Source organism: Trachemys scripta, chromosome 4, assembly GCF_013100865.1.
Source record: "Trachemys scripta elegans isolate TJP31775 chromosome 4, CAS_Tse_1.0, whole genome shotgun sequence".
Classification (NCBI taxonomy): domain Eukaryota; kingdom Metazoa; phylum Chordata; order Testudines; family Emydidae; genus Trachemys; species Trachemys scripta.
Genome location: NC_048301.1, coordinates 15622805 through 15646872, shown reverse-complemented (window position 1 = coordinate 15646872; position 24068 = coordinate 15622805). Strand labels below are relative to the sequence as shown.

Below are 24068 nucleotides of genomic sequence, written 5' to 3'. Positions count from 1 at the left end.
CCTACTCTTCATTTTAGAGAAACATTGCTTCTGTACTCTTGTTGTATGTTTCTACCCTTACCCAGCATTCTAGGTATGCTTATCCTTCATGCTTCTTCCTCGGGACACTCACCCTTGTCAGCCTTTCATAATGTTGCACTAGGGTACGAATGTGGATCAAAAGAAGGGTTTCGGCGTCTGGTCATCCATAATGGTATACCGAATGAAAGAGTGGTAACTATTAGGAGAGGGACTTTAAAACGAGATATAGTACACATTTAAATATGTATGAGACAGTATATCACAATGCCTGTTGAGAATCAGATTATTCTTGCCGTGTGGTTTAGGTGATAGACTTCTTAAAAATAGCTGTGTACCTTTTTTAGATAGAATGAGTATTAATTCAAATGAATGTTTTGTCTAAATCACAAGTAGGCCTCAATTTGTAAAAAGTAAATTTCGCATTTAAAATTGACTGGCCTATTAAAGCCATATTGCACTTACAATCGTATATTTAAGGTCAGTTTGGTTTTAGAATTATAACTTTATAAGGATTTATTAGATTACTGTAAGACATTTATACTAGACAGCAACTGAAACTTTTATAAAATTCAACCTGTTCAATAAATATTGTTCCATGGTAATTTTAACCTATGACATTCTTTTACTTACGTTTTCATTGTTGAATTTGTTTTTAAAATTTGAGAAACTTTAATTAAGTTAGTCCTAGTGAGGAATGGCTTTAATTTCAGAATGAGAAAAATACCAGTCACTTTTTATATGTACAGTATTTACAAACCTAGTGCTGTGTCATTGGATGTTTAGAGAGTAACATTTCATTTCAAAAGATGGCTTACCTCTATTCTGAAATGTAAGGCAGAGGTTGCTAAGAGACATAACAATTAAGTATCCCATACCCATATGTTCTGCTCTAGGTATCTCTTTAGCAATTTGTACTTCACATTTCTAGTTATAATTAGTATAAAGGTATCATAATAATCATGCAAATTATGGAAATCATTCAACCTGTCCGTAAAAATAACCCTTTATTTTGTTAAAACCTAAAGACAAATTGGACATCATATATCAGAATATGTCTTTTTACTATGTTTTGAGCCCTGTAATTGAAATTGATACTGACAAGCCTAAACAACGTTTCCCAAGAGGATATGTGCAATGAAACTGAAAATCTAAACATTTTGCCTGTACAACCAATTTGCAATCAAAAAGTTAAAATCCTGTTGTATCTGCAACATTTCCAGCTATTTTCTACCTTAGCTGATATTCAGAATTTTTTGGAAGGGAAGGCAGTTATTTATGTATGTGTAATTTGGTGGGGTTTTGTTTTTTTCTTTTAGGGCAGAACTAATTCAACATAGTGATTTTGTGTATAACCTCTCTAGGGCAGCTGACAAAACTCATAATTTCCCTCATTAAATTGCCATTTCATATCCCTCAATGCAGGGAATACTGTATTAATCATCACAAGCTATGGAACTATCCAAAGCAGTAAAACAGTTAGGAAGCTCTCATGCATCTGTCACAGACTTGAATGTTCTAAACCACAGGTCTTGAACATGTACCTATCTTCACTCTCTTTTATACCCTGAATTGTACAAGGAGAATGCCGGGATCGTTGTTGAAAAGAAAATGTGCAATATGTCGATGCAGAATAAATAGTGAAACAGGTGCCATAGAGATAAGAGAAGTTACAGTAAAACAGCCTTCACCCATAAAGGTGTTCAGGACTATGATGGCAATTATGCGACAAGGGTAAAGCTCACCTGTGCAGGAGACAGAATTTTTGCAGTGGCCAGTCTAAGACTGTGGAACAAACTCCCACAAATTAAAGACTGTCACAGACCTCACCACCTTTCATTCTAACTGCAATATGCACTCCTTCTCTTATGTAAACACAGAGCAAAAAACTCTGCCAAAACATACTACTACTTTGCACGTACAGTTTTCCCCTTGAGGAAAGGTTGAGACAGAGAATGAACCTCATGTGACAGTTGTTAGTCACTTTTTATAACGCGCTAGTGGAAGGCACTCAGATATTACAGTGATGATGGCAGTACAAGAACTTACGTAGTATAGAATAGAATGAAATCAGTGCAAGTACAAGAGTCTGGGGTCATGGGGAATCTGCAATATTGAACACACATCACTAAGATTATCGAAAAAATTATTATTTTACTACTTATATCAGTCCACCTTTCCAGCTGTATGTGACTATGAAATGGGGCCTGTGACATACTTGTTTCCACTCATCTGAAATCTGATCATTAGAATTGATGATTCAGATTACCTTAATTTCTACAGATAAGAGATTTGATACATGCGGTGTTTGCCTTGTAAAAGAGAGCAATATTATTTTAAAATTGTTAGAACCTTCCATCACTATGAGAGAAGTGTCAAATTACAAATTTGGGGGCGGAGGGTGTTCTGGATAAAAGGCAGTCCATATCAAATATGTAAACTAAAAATCAAGATGTTATCTTAAAAAGACACCTAATTGAAATCTGATAAGATTGGCTTATCTGTTGTTGACCTTTGATTGTAAAAATTGTTTAAAGTTGTGATTTTTGTGTGTGTGTGTAGGATGGGGGTTATATTCAGCTATTTATAATGATCGAGTATACCAGACTTTAATATTTTAGTTCCGTAGGAACATGTAAATTAATGGTGAGTCATCTCATTACAAGCATCTGTCATAAAAGACCCCAATCCTGCAAAGATAGTTGCAGGGTGATCCCTGTGCAGAGCCCTATCAATGTTTAGTCTCTGTCCAGGCAAAGTGACCTGCACGTATGCATCTCTTTACAGGATTAGAGCCTTGAATTACAAGTATTATGTGATCAGGGTCCAGATTTTTAAAGGTATTTAGGCATTCCTGAGCTCATGTTGCAAAGCCAAACTGATTTAGGAGCCTAAATATCACTCTCAAACGTGATTTTGGCGCTTAAAAGCCAAAATTCCATTAATAGTTGATGGGATTTGGACTCCTAGGTGCCTAACTCATTTAAGAAAATGAGATTTAGGCTCCTAAATCAGTTAGGCGTTGCAGTGCTGAGTGAAGCAATTCTGAAATACCTTTAAAAATCTGGGCCCAAGTAACTAAAGTTTTTATATTGAAGGGACAGTTAATAAGTACAGTACTCTCAAACACAAGTAACTATTCAGTAAATCTAAGGCAATTTGAATTTGTTTTCTACCATTCTAATTAATGTTTTGTTTCCACTGGTAGCTTTTGATTAACAGACACAGCTCTTTGGAGAACAGTCTTTGTATTTTGTACAAATGGCAGACAACTCCTCCTAGTTGTCAGCAATACACTGCTTTATTTATTTTTGTCACTTTTAGATTTCCTTATCTATTTTTTTTTTATTTCACTCCAAATCCCCTGTCTAGTACCGTCAGAGCAGATGATTTCAATTGCCAAGGCTCTAAACACTTGCTTTCTTCTGGAAGCCTTTCCTATGTTCTGAAGTGTGTTTTGAATTGTCATATTGAATTATTTTTCTTTTCACTCTATAGCTTACCTTGGTAGGTCCCCCCCCTCCACTTTGTTTTGACAACACACTGTTGTCGTGTTTTAGCTTCCACTATCCGCTGAGATATGTCTTCTTAAAAATAAGAATATTATACTCCTGAGGTCAGAGTTTAATGTTTTTTTGCCAATGATAATATGATTGTGCTGTTTTTTCCTTCTAAGTATATACAGTAACTTGCCCTAAAACCATATGTTAATTAATATTCACTGAACAGCTGAAAAGGATCTATTTAAACTGTGATTTGCCTTTTCCTTTTTTAGAGAACTTTTGATAGTGTCTGCAATTTCTTGTGGCTGACTAAAGTCAGGAGCCCAATTATACAGTTTCTTTAACTATTTTTAGATTACTATTTTCTATAATGTAAATATTACATTTTATTAGATTTTTCCCTCCACTAACTATACATTGTCTGTAACACTGCTATATCTGCACATATTTATTATTATTGTAGTTATTGTTGTTCAGATCAAAGGTGGTGGTGTGACATTTTAGACACAATTAAGAAAAACAAGGTCACAGCAACAAGGAGCATACCATAGGTGCACTTGGAAAAAAAAAAAAAAATCTCTGATTTGTGAGAGCTCACCAGTTTTATTGGTATTCCCCATATTAAGCACTGAGATTATCTCTCAAACCGATAGATTGTAGAATCAAAGAAACTTTTTAAGTGCAACCACTGTGAAATCAACATAAGATAAAGTATACATACAGAACCGTAAACAGCTGTGGGTGGTGGGAGTGATGCATGTAGGAGAGGTGATGGAAGCAATAGGGAAAGGGAAGCTCTTCCTTAGAGGATAATATTTAAAGCCCCAACCAGACACTAGTCAAACTGTTTCTTTAAAAGGTTTGAAATTTAATTAAAAATAGAAAAAACAACTTGAGAGAATTGGTAGTGTTCATAAAACACAAGTGGGCTCAAAAGTCATGCATTACATATATGTACAGTGTATGCCTGTCTCAGTTCAGGCCCTTAAAGATTTTGGGCATTAAATTGACATGACTGTGTTAATGAATTGGTATTCATATTTTGCAACTAAACTCTTTTTTTTTTTTTTTTTTTTTTACCATCTCTGGAATGTCACCAGTCCAAGTCCTCTGCTTAACAAGAAAGCATTGGAATAATTGATAAATGCTTTCATATATTTACAGGCTCGACTGTGGCAACTTGAGTTATAAACACTCCACAATACATTTTCTACAGAGTGCATTGGCTGGTATTCACACAGTTGACTGAATACCTCATCTTTATGTTGACTCCTTTTGAGTTTAATTAGCTCCTTTTCAGTTTCTGTATTTGTCAAAAGTTTTATTTTAATTTATTTAGATTTTAATTCTTTTAATACAGAGTTTTTATTGTGTATTTATTTTATTTTTGTTAAGAATGAAAGCAACAAATTTTTGTGACAGTTGTGTGCCCTCACACATATGCAATCTAGCTCATTGTATGTAAACTGTATAAGATTTTTAAAATAAAGCCAATTCACATTTCTTATGAGTCATCTGTTTCTTAAATTACGTTTTCTTTTACAATAGCTTTTGGAGCTGTTTGACAGTGAAGACCCTCGAGAACGAGACTACCTAAAAACGGTCTTACACAGAATTTACGGCAAATTTCTTGGTCTTAGAGCATTTATCCGAAAACAGATTAACAATATTTTTCTACGGTAAGTTTTGGGGGGGAAACAGTTGTTGGGTTATAAATGTTTTGAGAAACTAAATATTTATTTATTTATTAAAAATTTTTAACTTTATTTGATAGGTTTGTTTATGAAACTGAACACTTCAATGGTGTAGCTGAACTGCTGGAAATATTAGGAAGGTAAATGAACCTTTATATAATAAGCCATCTCAGGCAGCTATGCTGAAAATTTCAGGGGTCAATGAAAAATATAACCCTAAGCTCTGATCCTGAAAACAGACTTGTGCACGTGCTTAACTTTAAGCACAGATTAAGTCTTAGCATACCTCTTTGCAAAGAGGATTTTATTGTGTGCACATTACAAAGCACAATCCTTTCTTACATTGGTCCTTGTGCACTTCATTCTGACTTGTACATTGCAAATTTTGTTTGAGCACACTAAACAGTTATTAGTGTGTTGGTTTCAGTGTGTTGCTAATCAGTCTAATTGTAGTTAGTTCAACTGTCAGTTACCAAAGAGCACCTTAAACTCATTAATTTACCAACCAAATAGGTAAGGTCATTCATATTAGGCAACAAAACGATATGACTGATCACATAGTTATTCTCATGTCAGAGCGTAACTACTATATAGCAATGACTAGAATGAACTGTACCTTGAACAGTGGCTAGTGCAAAGGTTCAGCACATATTAGGATAATACCTGCAGTCAGTCTGTCTTGTGTAATTACTTTACTTTGATAAAAACTACTTGTTCAGACCACAGGTAAATTTTCTGTGATGTCGCTAATCAATGTTTCTTTTCTTATTTCTAGTATTATCAATGGTTTTGCTTTACCTCTTAAAGCAGAGCATAAACAGTTTCTGGTGAAGGTGCTGATTCCTTTACATACTGTCAGGAGTTTATCACTCTTCCATGCACAGGTAGAAATTATAAAAAACATTTTCTGCTTGGTTAAAACAAAACAGTATGCTTGATTGCTTTGGAAATCTTTTGCTTAGCCAAAAAAATCTTCTAAATGGAAAAAAAAAAAAAAAAAAAAAAAAACCCACCGCAGAAAACTTTTGTCATGTGGAATAAAAATGAAACCGATAAGTATTTGGTAGACTTAATGCATTTTGTAGAATAAATCTGGTGGAATGTATAGCTAGATTTAGATATATATAGATAGATCTCTGGGTTTCAGATAACCTTTATATACCTGTAAGATATTGTCTAGCACTGAAACTCTGTAGGCTTTCTTCAGGCTCCCAATCTTTCTTCCCCTCTAATGAGCTGTCTTCCCCACTCATCCAGGCCCTGATTCTGCAGCCAGAGAGGTCTCAGTTGTTTTTGTCTCTTGCACTGTCATCTGTCTAGTCTTTCTATCTTGGTAATTCTTTACTCATCTGTCTAGTCTTTTTATCTTGGTAATTCTTTACACACTCACCCTCTCTGCACTTTGGCTCTAAATCGATCCTAATTTCTGCACTCTGGCCTCGTTTTCTTAGTCTTTTATGCCAATTTTTGGCCGTGTTGGCTCATCTCATGTAAGTCGTCGTGATGCTGATGCTGCCAAAAGTGTAAAAGAAATACATTCGCAGAACAATGAGCCTTTCAAAATGTTGCTTACATGAGTACAGTTGGAACCCATAAAGTTCAAATGGTTTCAAAATGTACTTGGACGTATTCTTTCTTCACTTTTTGTTTGTTTCTTTGTTCTTTGCTGTTAACTGCAGCTTGGATGCAGTTGCAAATTCCCCTGACTCACGGTTTAAAATAGGATTTACAATTTAGAATAAGATGCATAATGAACTGTTCTGATTCTCTGTTCTTTTTAATACTGAACATGTCTTTTGAGTTCTCAGTAAAAATGTCATAATTTCATGTGTATATATTTTTTTCCCCTTCACAGCTGGCATATTGTATAGTACAGTTTCTGGAGAAAGATCCTTCACTCACAGAGCCAGTAAATATTTTTGTTTTTTTTTTAATATATCTTAAACATCCAGATTTCCCAGCTGTGAAATTGTAAAATTTTATGTAAAATTTGCTTTCTTATTTGTAATTCAGGTCATTAGAGGTTTAATGAAATTCTGGCCAAAAACCTGCAGTCAGAAAGAGGTAAGTTCTATGTTGCTGTTAAGACTTCAGTAAAGGAGTTTGATAGTTCTACAGATAAATGTTAAAGATACTTTTCTCCCAGGAACATCCAGAGAGTTTCAGGTAAATACTATAGACAACTCTTAAATGCTATTGTGGATTTTTGTGTTCAGATTGTCCTGTGTTGGACATAATTTTGACAATAAAGAGAGGTGTTAAGCTGATGATAGTTATCATCTCTGTTGGCAAGTTAAGCATTATATTGTAGTATGCCAATATAAGTGTTCTTTCACAAGGGAGTGACCCTTCACGTAAAGAGAGCAAAAGTGAATGTTGCGGAATTATGTGGAAAATTATATTAGAAATTGCAGCAGTTTGTGTCAAGCCTACATTTTCAGAGGTGGGCTAGAGGTATTTTTAGCTTCTAACATAGATTGGCAATTAGTTGCATGATTACCTGATTTTGCAAATCTGAGTTTACACACTGATATTTATGGGCACAACAAGAGCATCTTTGTTTGAAAATTGGTCCCCAAAGACAAGCAATTAAAGATGGATCCTTTAATTACCAGGGTAAAATCCTGGCCCATTGAAGTCAATGAGAGTTTTGCCATTGTGTTCACTGGGACCAGGAATTCACCCCAGGTGCACAGTGTCATCTGTAAATTCCTTAGGGCAAAGACCATGCATTATAAGCTGTAAATAGAACACTAAGCATGTGTTGGTGTTCAGCAAATAATAATAGATCAGAGGCAAGATCCAGGAACTACTGAGTATAGAATTAATCACTCAGTTTGGGATTTAATACTAGGAGATGCTGAGAATGGAAGCTAATAGAAGTTGAGGATGTTCAACACCTTGCAGGTCAAAGATTTTTTAACCATGATTCGAATGTAGTCTTGTCTTCTCCCTCTTACTTATGTTCACTCTCCCACTTTGCACCCATTACTGTTTCACAAATCCCTCAGCACTTCAGAGTCATTTGAACCTCCCTGTCCCCAGAGGAACAAATATGTCATATGGATATGAAAGGTGTGTGCAGGATTAGGGCCTAAATTGTGGGGGGTTATAGCACTTGTAACCTACAGAAACATACCTATTTCTGTATGAATACAACTATGGTTAGCTCTAAGTTCATTGCGAAGGAGCTACAAAAACTGGTTCCCGTTGTTTCATAGAATATCAGGGTTGGAGGGGACCTCAGGAGATCATCTAGTCCAACCCCCTGCTCAAAGCAGGACAAATCCCCAGACAGATTTTTTTTTTTAAACCCCAATTCCCTCCTCAAGGATTGAACTCACAACCCTGGGTTTAGCAGGCCAATGTTCAAACCACTGAGCTAATAATTGTGTTTAGTCTTAAAGTGCAACATTTTAAAAACTTGATCCCCACCTGCTGTTAATTGTGGGGGCAAATCCTGAAATTTAGATACCTTAACTATCTGACTTCATCAGTAAATAAAGAGGATGACTACATTCTGTTGTTTGTGCCTGTAGAATTAGAGGATGGGTTGAGACCTGTTTGAAAACTTAGCCGATAAATTGCAAATACAAGAGTTGAGGAGTTCTGAATTTAACAATTACTTGTGTCTAGGTCATGTTCCTTGGGGAGCTGGAGGAGATCTTGGATGTGATTGAACCTTCACAATTTGTCAAAATTCAGGAACCTTTATTTAAACAAATTGCCAAGTGTGTTTCTAGTCCTCATTTTCAGGTCAGTAATACAAGTACATTTTTTTTTAAAACAGGAATATAGTTTCTAAGATCTTGTGAATATACAAAACGAATGCCTAAATGCTGAGTTTGCATTGTACTGATTCGAACATATTTACTATTTGTATATCCATGGACGGGTTTGTTACAGTAGCAGTACCTACACTCAGGGAAGATTGAAATAGAAAAAAGATGAGACTCCAAGGGTGAGATCTTAGAGTAGGGTTACCATCCGTCTGGGTTTCCCCGGACATGTCCAGCTTTTTCAGCCTTAAATGGCCGTCCAGGGGGGATTTCTAATTAAGTAGAAATGTCCGGGATTTCCCCTCCTGCGGAGTGCGGCGCGGCTGATTGGACGCCTGGCCAGACTGAAAGCCGCTCGCAGCCACTAGGGCCTCTAGCAGCCAGAGTCCCTCCCCCTCCCCCGCTCCTTCCTCCCCCACAGAGCAGCCCGGAAGTGTTTAGTCCACATGGAGCCTGCAGGGCAGGCGGCAGTGGGGGGAGGGTGTAGAGGCTGCAGGGTGAGTGGGGAGCAGGGGGCACAGAGGCTGCAGGTGTGGGGGGGTGCAGAGGCTGCAGGGCGAGTGGGGAGCAGGGGGCACAGAGGCTGCAGGAGCGGGGGGGTGCAGAGGCTGCAGGGCGAGTGGGGAGCAGGGGGCACAGAGGCTGCAGGGGCGGGGGGGTGCAGAGGCTGCAGGGCGAGGAGGAGCAGGGCAGGCAAGCAAGGGCATAGAGGCTGCAGGGGCTGCGGGGCGAGTGGGGAGCAGGGAAGCACTTAGCAACCCCCAACCAAGATAAGAGTGGGAGGGAGGAGGGGGAATGCGGGGTGCTCAGAGGAGGGGGCAGAGTTGGGGCAGAGACTTTGGGGAAGGGGTTGGAATGGGGGGGAGAAGGGGTGGGGCTGAGGGCAGGGCCGGGGGCGGGACCGGGGCCCCGTGGAGTGTCCTCTTTTTTAAATGTTTGAATATGGTAACCCTATCTTAGAGTCCATTCACATAACACCACAAAACTTGCATCTCAAGTAAAGGAGGGCTAAGGTGGGTTGGGGGAAAGGGCATGTTAGAGGCAGGGAGACAGGATGCAGTGCTTCAGTGATTCTGAGCAGTTCTCCTTACCTGTCCGGGTAGGCATGGAGGCTGCTGCAACTCAGACAGCCCCCCAGGGCAGTCTGAATTATCCCAGCAACTGCTCCAGCCCCTAGAGTATCCTAGAATCAGGAGGATGCAATCCTAGTGTAAAGCCATCTTAGCCCAACCCCCTCTTGCCCTGGGCTTTGATCCTGCCAAGTGTTAAGCACCTCTTGTGAGATACTTCATACTCTTGGCTCCCTTTGATTTCTCTGGAAGACAAGGATTTGAAGCAAGCCGCAGCAGGTACTCTGCACTTACCCTGGGTTCAGGGCGTATGACTCTGACCATAAAAGTGATCCAAATAGATTTTAGTTCATACGTAACCTTTCACCAAATAAGAAATTACAATGAAATCAGACACTGAATACTTACACATTAATTTTAATATTAATCATGTTTTAAATTTATTTTATATTTACTTTAAAAGACCACCTTACATTAAAGCAAGTTATGCCCTGGATAAAATAAAAATTTCATTTAGAAACTAATAACCTATTGATTGACTCTGACGCTATTTGTTTTGTGGCATGTTTTCTGTAAAATATAACAAATTTGTAGATAACTGATTTTCTCCTAATGGGTTTTGTTCCTCCCTCCCCATCAAAGGTGGCAGAAAGGGCGCTGTATTATTGGAATAATGAATACATCATGAGTTTGATAGAAGAGAACTCCAACGTTATACTTCCCATCATGTTTTCCAGTCTTTATAGGATTTCCAAAGAACACTGGAATCCGTAAGTTTTGGCATTATCTTTCATCTGTCCACTTGCTGAAACCTATATATTCAACCCTGGAAATTCCAGATAAAGAAAACATGAAATAGCGCCAAATTCAGACTTGATGTAAACAGTTGCCACTCTATGAAAGCCAATGGGATTTAAACCAGAGCTGAATTTGGCAAAATCTGAACTGTGTAGGTTAAAAGCAGCAGTGCAGATTGTTTTATTTCCAAAATATGTTAAGGCAGCTAATATAATATTTTTTTAAACTTTTGTATTTATTTTTTCATCATAAATACAATATTTTATTTCTATTGTTTTTGTATAATTACCAAGAAAAAATGCCAGGCACCAAACGTTTCTAATGCTCTGTCAGTACATTTCCATAAACTGGTTTACAGGATAAGTTTGACTGTAAATTGGCCCAGACATACCCCTTGATCTTAATACATCTCTGTAGATACATAATAATATTTTGAGTGATGTCATATAATCAGTGGCAGCAGCATTTTTCTAAACATTAGCAGGTGCACACACATTTCAGTAGATTATTTTTATAAATGTATTCAAAGACAATGGCAGCTATTAAGTCGTTATTAATCAACAGTTAGCTCACAGTGAGATCCAAGTTATTTGCTAATAGAGAAAACCTACATTCTCAAACTCTACTGCTGCTGTACACTCTTAAAAAAAGACATTTTCTTCTTGACACGATCAGGATGATGTACCTGTCCTATTTATCTGGGTTTTTTGTTGTTGTTGTTGTTGGGTTTTTTGTTTGTTTTTTACAGTAGTCTAGGGCAGTGGTTTTCAAAATTCAGGTCACGACCCAGTACTGGGTTGCAGAATGCAAGGCACTGAGTCGCCTTGCTCAGCACCCAGGGACCCTGGTGGCTGGCCAGTAAGAACTAGTAGACCCTACCTGTTCTGACACCAGGCTGTGTCCCAGAAATGGCCAGCAGCAGGTTCGGCCAATGGGAGTTGGGGGGATGGTGCTTGCAGGCAAGAGCTGTGTGGAGCTGCCTGTGCGCCTCCACCCAGGAGCCGGACTTGCTGCTGGCCGCCTCCAGGGCACAGTGTGGTTGGTGGTGCCAGGACAGGCTGGAAGCCTGCCTCTGCATCCCAGCTGCGCCGCTGACCAGGAGCTGCTGGACGTAAGCCTACGCCCCAATCCCCTGCCCCAGCCCTGAGCCCCCCCCAAACCTGGAGTCTCCTGCACCCCAATCCCCTCATCCCAGTCCCAACCCAGAACCCGCACCCCCAGCCCAGAGTCCTGACCCCCTCCCACACCCCAATCCCATGCCCCAGCCCTGAGCCCCCCTCCCATACCCGAAACCCCTCATCCCCAGCTCTGTTGGGTATCGGGCATCAACAGTTTTCTTCAACTGGGTTGCTGGAAAAAGAATTTGAAAACCACTGGTCTAGGGAAACATTTAATTATATGTACAGTTATAATTAGATGTCATCCATTTACTACCTGGGTCACAGAACATGTCTGGGGATTGGTGGATAGCATTTAGTAATCACATCACAAAATTTAATGCTGGGATCATTTTTAGCATGCACGCTGCACTCCTTATTCAGGCCTGTACTTTAAAAACTTTGTGATAAAGTAAAGTTTTGTTTCTTAGAATTATCAACTCTTCCTCAAAGATTTTTTCTTTTTCCAGTGGACTTGTTTTCTTTTTACATGTACTAAAGTGAAATGATCATGAAACGTACAAATCCAAGGGAATCTTTCACATTTCTCATACTTGGGTTCTTTACTTTGAGATATTCATACTCTATTCAAAGGCATCTATTGAACCTTTTTCCTGTGCATCATTCACATTTGATGTTTAGATTTTAATTACGTCTGCTAGAATAACAACTTGGACCATTGGATTACATTCAGAATTGCTGCACTGCTTGGTGAAGTATCTGCAGTTGTATGTGCTAACTGTCTGTTGTTACCTGTAATAGGTGGGGATTTGTTCTCTCCGTTTAAATGATAAAAAGTGATGAGAGCCTGATTCTCACTTCACATATGTTAATTAGGAGTAACTTCACCGAAGTAAAAAAAGTTACATCACTATAACTACACCTCTACCTCGATATAACGCTGTCCTCGGGAGCCAAAAAATCTTACCGCGTTATAGGTGAAACCGCGTTATATTGAACTTGCTTTGATCCACCGGTGTGCGCAGCCCCGCCCCCCAGAGCACTGCTTTACCGCGTTATATCCGAATTTGTGTTATATTGGGTCGCGTTATATCGGGGTAGAGGTGTAGTAGGAGATTAGAATCAGGTTCAGCAATTCCAATAAGAAAAGTTCAGGAAAGTGTGTAAATTATTTTTTGTTCTTATTCAATTTCAACTGAAACTAATAGATTCCTTATCTTTTTTGTATTTCACAGGGCTATTGTGGCTTTAGTCTACAATGTGTTGAAGGCGTTTATGGAAATGAACAGCACCATGTTTGACGAGCTGACAGCCACTTACAAGTCAGATCGTCAGCGGTAACTTTTTAAAGCTTTTTTGTCAGCTGTGCATAAGGCCTGCTGTTTAATTTTTTCCTCACATTCTGCTGTGATTGCATAATTTCACACATAATTGATTGCAATGCCTCATTTTTTTTTCTGCATGCTCATTAGCCTTCTCCTTGCAAGATGCCAGATAATATCATGAATAGGTGGTTGTTTTCTCCCCTATGAAATACAGTACCCGTTGCATAGCTTGTGGATCTGCATTCCTCACAGAACTCCTTTTGGCACCACATTCCAAAAGACTTAAATGTATCAAGATTTTCAGTAATAAAAGAAGAACAAGGGTTTAAAGATATCACTTTGCTTAAAGGCTTCAAAAAGGGTGGAGGTTGGACATGAGGGATTTCCTCAACACATGACTCACCATAAGGCCCATCCTACTTATCCTGCATGTGGTCTTAAGCCTAAGTGGCACCTTTCAGCCCTTTCAGTTTTTTCCTTTTTCACGGATCTTGATATAGCCGAGTCCTTTAGAGTGCAGGATCCAGTAGATGCACCATTCATACAATCATTAGTTGCACCCTAGTAAAATGTTTTTTGTCTATCTTCCTTAATCTTCATTCTCCAATTATAGTGCATCATCTTTTGTCTAAAATTTCAGCTTATCCAAAGCGGCAGGTGAAAAAAATGAGGAAACTTCGGGAACTCCGGGCAGTTTGCGACTTCGTTTAAGTCGTGCCTTTTGTGTGACTCGGGGTTCCCACAAGCAAAGCGAAGGGTACTGTATGTCATCAAACCTTGTTAGGTTAGTATAGCCTCTGAAGTCTTTTGGAGGCCATGATACTGTTGAATTATGTGACCAGGTTCATAGTTCACCTTCCTTTTGATTTGCTTTGCTTTGCTTTTATATATAATAAAATGCAATGTTTTATACATTTAAAAATCTGTAATTGATGAGTTAGATGGTACACTGGATTAATGACTGCACTAACATTATTTCTGGAGTCCTGGGTTTAAACCTGAGCTGAATTGTAGGTGACTTGATGGTTTTTGTTAAGGCCCTGGTAGACAAGGTTCAGTCTGTCAGATTAGCTGACATCATCACTGTACAATTTGTAGTGTGTGCGACACAGAATCCTAGGACTAGGTGTCTGATCCAGGAAGGTTCTGAGAAGCCTCAGCGGCTACTGAAATCAATGGATGCTGGAGGGACTTTTTATCTCATGAGGCATTCAGAGTTTCACAGGATCAGACCCTGCCATAGCATGTATGTTGCAGGTAATGACTGTGTGGAAGAGCTTTCTTAGCACTTGCTTACATGACCTCTACTGTATCTAGGGCTGGTGCTGATCTTTTAAATATATTTATTCATCAATTATTATTTTAATATATATACTAGAATGTAAAAAATGGGATAACTTCAAATATTAAACCATGTTTAATACTAACAATTAAACAATCACAGTTTGCTGAGATAAAGACTTCTTAGGGTTCTGTGGACAAACATGGGCAAGTATTCGAACATTTTTCCATAGGAGATTGGATTTTCATTTACTAAGTGCTGGTGAAAAATTCATTAGTATTTGTAAGGAGTGTTGTCGGTAGAAGTGGTAAATAGTTCAGTAAGAACTTGATAATGGGAACCCTCAGAATGAAATTCAGGTGTAAGAACACACATTTCAAAGGGGCAAGGTGAATTGTAGTCCAGTCCAGTTGACTTCAGTGGGATTAATCACAGGATCAGGGCCTAGGAATAGAAATAAGTTATAATAGACTTATGTTGGGTTCCCCAATAGAACAAAGTTTACAAAAATAAGAGTGATGTATAGCCAAGTTATTTAGAATTTGTTAGGGCTAAAGTTTTCAGTGTCAATTAATAATAATAGTTCAAACATAGATGAACTAATGAGGTAACCTACTGAAATATTTTAGAAAGAAAGGATACCTGATATAGTGATTAGATAATATAATGATAAATTTCTGGTAAGTGTATTCACCATTTCTTATATTTAATTTTGAATATTTTTCAGCAGCTATGTGTAATGAAAGTAGTAACTCTGGATGAAAACAGATGTTTGTTTCTAACCAAGAATGGTGTTAATAGATATGGCCAAATGACTGCTTTTTGACTAAATGTATGCAGCCTGAGTGATGTGAATTTCCCAGGTAGCAAGTTGTACCAGAATAAAGCTTCTAAATCAGTGGAATATTTTGAGAAACTCTGCAGTGTGACAAATTGGGAATCTAGATTTCAGTACCCTAGATGTCCATGATGTTCATGTTCCCATTGGACCTGATCCTGCAATTGAAAGCTCTCTCCAACTTGTAGCATCAAGACCATATGTACTCCATGTGTTGTAGTTGTTATCAGAACACATTGACTTAATTTTATACTTATTTAAAGGCAATTACAACATTGTCCCCACATTATAGCATAAGGACCATATTAACTCCAAATAACCAGTGACAAAGAGAGAGAACTCAGAGAATAAACAAATTAAGAAAGTTCTAGTTTAGTTTTTAATTTTTATTGGGTTTCCCCTGAAACCTCTTCCACTCAGTTTCCCAAGAACTCAGTTGGACTACAATCTTGTCACTCTGATTCCTTTATCTAATTAGGCAGCACAATCTGTTGGTAAAGCAAACATTGCACAGATTATTTTGTAGGGATTCAGTAGGAATAAAGACAAATGCATTGAATGAGGGTTAGATCCTGCAACTGGATTCACACTAGCTACACTGGGATGGAGCACTGCTGAAGTTAATATGGTCTTGTTAAACCTAGCCTATTCTCTCAAACATTAATGAAAGCAAGAGAGATCCTAATAACCTTCTTTAAACAAATAAATAAACTTGAAATTGTGAAATAGAACTTGGCCAAAAAGTATATATTAATCTGAAATGTAATATATTTGCTCCATAAAATATTTTAATATAATTCTAATGTGAACTAGCTATTTTTGCTCTATTGTAAAATTAACATAAGTAAAGATTTTTAAACTTTTTTTTATTATATCCCATCTTCTGTTTCTTTTAGTTTTGTTCAGCGTTTTTGATGTAGATAAACTAAAATTTGGAGTAAAAAATGTGTACTGAAAATAAATATACATTAGGGAAAAATGCATGTGCATTAGAAAAATTATTGCTTATAGCTTATATCAAATAAGTATTTTTGGATAGGTACTTTTAAAGCTTCCTTGCTGTTAACACTTCATTTTATTTTATCTGCTAGTGAGAAGAAGAAAGAGAAGGAACGTGAAGAACTGTGGAAAAAACTGGAGGATTTGGAGTTAAAGAGAGGTCTTAGACGTGATGGAATAATTCCAACTTAACAAAAGAAACAAAGCAGCATTATTAACCTGTGGAGTCACACATTTATGTAGTAGAAGATGGAGCAACAGTTTTCTGTATTGTGCAACTTTACAGTAGATTTCACATTTGTTTCATTATTACAACAGCACTGTATATAACTGTCTCTAAGTAAAGGAAAAAATAAGGACTTTTCTCCAAAGTTTGGACAGCAGATGGACTTCTCAGAACTTTGCAACATAATCATTGTTTTGACCCTTCTTTAAAACCAGTCTTCAAAGATCTGTTGATGAAAATTGCTATGTCAAAATTTCATTGTCAGGACCTGTTCCTTATTTATCATTAGCAGAGAGTATGATACAACTTTCAAATGTGAACAATCTTAAATTTAGCTTGCCTTTCTGCTAAACTGTTAAATGTATTTATAGTAAAAGAGAAAAAAGATTGTCATTTCCTTTTGAGTTTGTGTAACATCCTCCTTCTCTGGATAACTTTACTGTAATTTGACATTTTTTTCCCTTTTGCACATCTTCATAATTTGAATGTCCATGCAGATCAGGGCCATGAAAAATATAGGTCCCTAAGGTTTTGTTTACTGGTGTGAGTATCTTTCTGGTACCAGGCTAGCACTGGTACTCCTTCAATTTAAACATTAGGAGTAAAAATAAAGAGATGATAAACGTAGTAGGGAAGGAAATTTCAGATTAATGCATCAATTTATTGTGAATCCACACTGTCTTGAATCCTTTGAAAATGGGCAATAGTAACACCATGAACTTCAGTACCTAACCAGTATTAGTTACATGTCATTGGACACACATACCAGAGCTGTTTTGGTAATACTTATGGCTAAATGATTACTATATACGTTTTATTGGACCATTTTTAAATTATAACGACAAACGCTAAACAGTACAAGTATGAAATTGATCTCCAGTGGTCATGGGTCTAATTGGGAACAGAGCTGAGCAAACAGTTTGGACTGTTTGGAGTTGTTGCCTTACTTTTTAATATGTATTTATAAAGTATTCCAGCAAAAGAGGATGTAGCCTCTAAAAAACATACTATAGTGTTTTTGTGACTGTAGTACTATTACTCATCACAGCGCCAGCCCTATGGTTTTAGCTGGAAAGGATTCTGGATAATATACTTCTGCATTCTGAAGTGGATGCTCATTCCTAACTACTGTATTTGTTACCAAAAGTGGTTCTACAAATGCTACTGAAAAAAAATTCTGGAAATCCTAATGTCCTGAGTATTAATAATAAAGTTTAAAATGCTTTTATATCAAAGGTGCATTGTGACCAAATTGTTTAAAAGAAAAAAAAGAGGGCTGTATTATAAGTATGCATTATTGGCTATCTGCTTTGTATTTAAAAGTGGAATCTTACATCTTTGATCGGTAAAATGCTGATAAGACTTATGTACAGTATATAGTTAGCTAATGCAGTTGCATTATTTTATATCGAAAGGTATGTGTTTCAGGATTTTTCTCCAGGATGCTTTTGAACTGTTATAGACATATGACAACAGTGAGTTGATAATCCTAAACCATCAATCCAGCAGTATTTATGGTATAAAGCTGACTTGGTGTTCATGAGTCTTTGTGTTAGTTGCAAACATGAACTTATGACCTGTTGCCATTGATAGAAATACAGTATAAGTACGAGCTTGTATATTTTTCTTCCTACTATTCAAATATACAGTAGAATTTGAGGTTTTCTTGTTTCCAGGTGTGCAAAAAAAAAAAAAAATGGCGGGAGGGGAGCAGGAATCCAATCCCAGCTTACTGACTGTTTCAGGATTATCAGGTCACAGTTTGTACACATGGGTCTGCACATTGGATGTTGGAAATGCAACAACTTTGTAAAAACTTGACACTGTTAATTCTGAAAAAAGAACAGAAGTAAACTAGTCATATGCAACACAAAACATCACAACATGGTTTAATGGGATTAATATAAGCCTCTTATAAGAAGAACACTGACTGGGACTCAATGTAAACTTGGCAGATACAGTCAGTGAAACATTTTATTTTAAAAGTGCTGGAACAAAGGTGCAAGCTCAGATCTGAAGATTAAATAAATTTATAACAAATCATCCCTTAACCCTTTGATTTTTGACAGCCTTTTTGTTTCTACTACAGGTTGGGGTTATATTTAGTAGTGTGACTATGTCTGAAATTAATATGCTGTATGAGAGGGTGCATTTAAACTCATGCCTGACTAGACTGTGTTAAATGGTCAACAATTGAACTATTATGGTGGGAAGAAATCTTGGTGTTTCCATTTTTTTTTTTTCTGCTTGGTGGAATTAAAAGAAATAATGTGACATTAGAAAAAGACACCTTGTCCTGTACTTAAAAATTTAGGTGAGTGTTGACCATTCTTGGATGTTCTTGGTTTCAGCATGACCTACTGGAATTGATTATACAAAACGGATGAGAACCTAGCTGGTTGCAATATTTTGTTACCTCTAATGGGGGATACTGGGGAGTATCTAAAGTGATTTTCACTTCCAAGATGGAATGTTTCTTTAAATTGAATGAGGTAATGTGATGTTAGTCATGCAACTCTAAAAAGGTGAGGTCAGTCTGAGGTTGTACTTTGTGATGTACTTAAAGAAGCACTTGCCATAGTACTACAGAATCCACGCAATCCACTGTTGGCTGCAACCCAAAGGCAATATACTGCTCCTGTCCCACTAGAGTCCATGGGAGGTTTATGCAGAGATAAAGGCAGCATATGGACTTAAGTCAATTGTGATCAGTGCATCTGTTCATTTGTGATTTTGTTTGCTTCATGGTTTTGAGAAACTTTTTTTTGTTAGTTTTTTGTAGACTGCTAACATTACAGTTGATGGGAGATCACTCATGTCTTGTACCATATTGGTTACAGGGGAAAGGACTGAATGTTGTCAGGTAAAAGTAATGAACTACATTTTCAAAACTAGAGCCTTGCATCAGGTTATGGGGATGTAACAGCTGTAAAAGTTCTTCTTGCATACTTTAAATTGAGCATGCATTGCTTTCTTCATCTTGCAAGCTTTCCTTATTTTTTTCTTTTCATTGCTATTGAGTGTTTTTTGTCTCTCTTCCAAACCTTTGAATGCTTTAAATAAAAGTACTCTAATGCCATTGGAGTATTTGCAAGCAGGGTTACAGTAAATTAATCTTGGTTTTGTTAAAAATAAATTAAATCCTTCTATTTATGCTATCTCCTTCTATATATGGAACAATCCAGGATGCAGAGCCAAGAACTGCTTGAACTAGAATTGAAGCAGCTGTACTTATATTGTACATGTGTAAGTATAGCCTCAGGCTCTCTTACACTATGGAAAAAGAAAATATATTACGAGCTTTAAAAGCTTTTTTTATTGTTTTGTGGGAGAGTTGGAGAACTGGATAGATTTTTCCTCCCCCAGTGCACCTCATTTCCCTTTCAATTGGGAGCACACAACTGGCTTAGGAGGCAGAGATGCCCTTTTTTCAATACTGAGAGTTGCCCTGTGACAAAATGAGGGTGATAAACAGGCATGATGAAAGAATGTTTTTATTTGCACATTAATATTTTTATTTTTGTATCTTGGCTCATCGGCTTTCCAAAATAGCTGTGTAATGAGCCACAAACTAGTTTTTCTAGTAGGTATTGGCAGTGAGTTTTTTATATTCCCCAATATTTTCCTTTCAGAGCCTGTATAAAAGGATTGTGTATTCTTGAAGCAAAATTCAGCTAACTTTGATTTAGAAGAAAGTTTTATCCAAGTGCTGCTTACTATCCACAGAAGCAGCAGCATTTGTTTAAGAGAAACAGACATTCTATCATGACCTCTCTGAATACAGGTTTATTTTTTTTGGGATCATTTACTGTAAATATGTTATAATCATAACCTCATGTATTGATGAGGGGGTTTCAAATATAAATAATACCAATACATTTCTTGTCATTGTCCTATTTTTGATTGTAGTATAAAGAATGACCTGCTCATGCTTTTTGTTTAAAAATTAGCATTAGAGTAATAGATTTCTTGATATTTTAGTATTTCATTGTTTAAGCAGGAGAGGGCAGCAAAAGTTCATTTCCCACTCTTTCCCCCCCCCCCCCCCAAGAATGCCATGGTCCATTACTGTTTTTAAATCTAGATGCAGTTAAACTATTGGGTGGGTGGGGAAATAAAACATTTTTTATATATGAAAAGTTGCTTATGGAAATATATAGACTGGTCTAACCAGACTATGAAAATGTCTTCTATGCTACAGCAAGGTAATAATAAAAAGAAAAATCTTCCACCTCTGGTAAATCCTCTTACCTCTGGGTAAAGTGAAGCAGGTCTTAAAGACTTGGATTCAAAATGTCATTCTTTGGACATCGTTTACTTTCTTAAAAATGGTATTAAAGAAACAAACTCAAACTCAATGGTGCTCCCAGATATAAATGTGTATCCTTTCTCTTTTGCACATATGCAAGAGGCTCTGTACTGTGGGTGCATCTAATAAAAAAGCAATGAAGTGTTTTCCAGGCGCGTGGCTTTTTTTCCCCTGTCTATACTTCACATGCCTTTTCAGCAATGGTCTTCCAGCCATTGGATATCATTTCTTGTAAATGTCAAACATTAAGGTATCTCAGTGATGGAAAGATGTTGAGTTAGTGAGACAGGAATGTTAAGGCTCTGTGAGAATTTCCATTATAAGCTCCCAGTTTTCTTTTGGAGTGTGGTGATTGGTCCTCTTAAATTGCAACCACATCTGATTCTAAAGGAGACCTTAAAACCATTGGATATGGGAGCATAGGCATTGGCTCTGTGGCATGCTTCCACTAACCCCTGTCAACCTTGAGCTCTGCAGGTGTGGAAAGGGCAAGACTGGTTGCGCTTCATGATACCATTCTGCCCCTTCAATCTGTGATCTAGACTGCACTGTCCTATTCAGTTCTCCCAGTCAGAATCTGCAGTTCTTCACACACACACAGAGCCCAGGAAGATGGGGATGAACCCAGGCAGAGGCCAATGGGCGGATCCTGTTAGCGTGTAACTCCTGCAGGAATTGTGCAACCATGGAAGTCAAAAGACCAGCAGTGGAGGCACAGGGATCCCTTCTAGATGGCACTGGACTCAGCTAATCCTCTGGGATCTATGGATTGAACCCCTTTCATGTTCTGTAAGGGCGCCAGGGCAGGGGGTAGCCTGTGTCATAAGGAATGATCATTTGCCCAATAATCTTGATTTAAAGGTTTCAAATCCTTAGGTAAATTATTCCATTGGTTAATTAACCTCTGTTAGAAATGGGTGCCTTGTTTCATCTCTCAATTTATCTAGCTTCAGCTTCCAGCCACTGGCTCTTGTTATACCTTTTTCTGCTAGAATGAAAAGCCCTCTCCTGTCAGAAATCTTGTCCCTATGTAGGGACTGTGATCAAGGCATCTCTTAACCTTCTCTTAGATTAAACTACGTAGATTGAGCTTCTTTAGTCTCTCGTAAAGTGTTTTCCAGTCCTTGGAAGGTTTTCCAGTCCAGTTGTAAGAAATTAATATCCTCAGTGAGTTACTGCTCAGTGGGGATTTCGCTGTTGATTATTGTTAAAATAGGAAATCATCTTTAAAGACTCAGAGGTATTTAAAAAAAGCTTCTTCGTATTTGCAGTACTAGTACCATAGGGCTTGTCTGCATCACCCTGCAGTTCAGACTGCAGGGCTGGGAATTGCAGAGCGCTCTAGCATGCTGCGCTGTAACTGCCCCGTGTGGACACTGCGGGCGTGAACCAAAAGGTACCTAGTTAACATTAACGTGGGTCTCCTTCAAACAGGTAACCTAAACACAGGTATCTTTTAGTTCTCTCCAGCAGCATCCGCGTGAGGCAGTTACAGGACAATTCTTTGGTGCACACTGCAGTCCACACACACCTAGTCTGCAATGCAGCCCAATGTAGACATAGCCATAGTTACTTTGCTAATTCCCTCAACCTCAAATTTCCTTCCCACAAATTCTCAGTTTCTCAGCCAGCAGCAGACCTTCATTCCATGTTAAATTCAGGATTGCCCCACAAATTATGGGCTGTCCTCAATCATAAGTAGGGCCCTACCAAATTCATGGCTATGAAAAATGCGTCACACACCGTGAAATCTGGACCCCCACCCCTGTGAAATCTGGTCTTTTGCGTGCTTTTACCCTATACTATACAGGTTTCACGGGGGAGACCAGGGTTTCTCAAATTAGGGGTCCTGACCCAAAAGGGAGTTGCAGGGAGGTCACAAGGTTATTTTAGGGGGGTCGCAGTATTGCCACCCTTACTTCTGTGCTGCCTTCAGAGGTGGGTGGCTGGAGACTGGCAGCTGTTGGCCGGGAGCCCAGATTTGAAGGCAGAATTGCCGCCAGCAGCAGCGCAGAAGTAAAGGTGCCAATACCATGCTATGCCATGCCATCCTTACTTCTGCATCCTTACTACTGCTGCTCTCCAGCTGCCCAGCTCTGAAGGCACCACTGCCCCCAGCAGCAACGGAGGAGTAAGCCCCCCTACAATAACCTTGCGACCCCCCCCCCACAACTCCTTCTTGGGTCAGGACCCCTACAATTACACCACCCTGAACTTCAGATTTAAATAGCTGAAATCATGACATTAACGGTTTTTTAAATCCTATGACTGTAAAATTGACCAAAATGGACTGTGAATTTGGTAGGGCCCTAGTCATAAGTCTGTGGGTATCTCTGCACTATGGGCTTTCACTCCCAGAGAACAGAAGTCTATATTTACACATTTTCAGTTTAACGTACATTGTAGCATCACTTGTGGCATTAATTCAGAAACTGCTTAAAGGGCTTGAGTTAGCAGCTGAAATTATCTGTGTCTTAAAAGATTAAATGCTGAAGCCAAAGAGTACGCTGTACATTTGCTAATAAAACATTTTGAAAGAAGCCTTGCTAACAACTGTTTGCTGTGACCTGACACTTTTTAAAAGCTGATTGCAGCCCAGGCACGTGAAAATCACATTACATTGAAATTGTTTTCCCAGTTGTTTCTCAGTGTTTTCATTATTCCAATCCTTTTATTTTACATCAGACGAATGTGTTCTCCAATAAGCTGGAAATGTCTGTTTCCCAAATGCCAGGGTTGTTGTTTTTTCATTGCCTCTTTTGTGCAGACAAAGAAATACTGCACTCTGTAAAGTTTGACAGCTGCACTGATCAAATTAGGTGCAGCTATTCTTTAAAAGTCTGATAGAATAATCTGTTGTTTGAAAGAAGCAGATGTAGGCCCTGTTGCTGTGGGGATGCACCACTAGGATGCTCTAGTAAAAGTAATAGAAGCCACAACTATATTAAATGGCTTGTTTTCAACCCTTATGTGATATGGTTGGTGGACTGTCCTTACCTTCCTTTCCTGTATTGATTCGTGTGTCATCTCAGTCTGTGGCGTGGGAAGGCCTCTGTGTGCTGGCCATGGCTGCAGTGCCAGGCACTAGAGCCATCCTAGCTGTTTACCT

General features: G+C 38.2%; 1 protein-coding gene across 6 annotated transcripts in view; it reads left to right on the top strand.

Annotated features, from left to right (window-relative positions):
* The window catches only part of PPP2R5E (protein phosphatase 2 regulatory subunit B'epsilon), a 108406-nt gene extending 90059 nt beyond the window's left edge, over positions 1-18347 (top strand). For 4 of the 6 annotated variants that reach the window (XM_034767829.1, XM_034767828.1, XM_034767827.1 and 1 more), the window contains 10 exons: positions 5070-5200; positions 5296-5355; positions 5991-6099; positions 7071-7124; positions 7229-7279; positions 8852-8971; positions 10707-10834; positions 13216-13317; positions 13946-14089; positions 16517-18347. In XM_034767829.1, the coding sequence (XP_034623720.1) occupies positions 5070-5200; positions 5296-5355; positions 5991-6099; positions 7071-7124; positions 7229-7279; positions 8852-8971; positions 10707-10834; positions 13216-13317; positions 13946-14089; positions 16517-16616 (999 nt within the window). In that variant the 3' untranslated portion in view covers positions 16617-18347. The remainder of the gene's footprint in view (positions 1-5069; positions 5201-5295; positions 5356-5990; positions 6100-7070; positions 7125-7228; positions 7280-8851; positions 8972-10706; positions 10835-13215; positions 13318-13945; positions 14090-16516) is intronic. The other 2 variants (XM_034767832.1, XM_034767830.1) reach the window with 2 other exon arrangements.
* The last annotated feature ends 5721 nt before the right edge of the window (positions 18348-24068 follow it).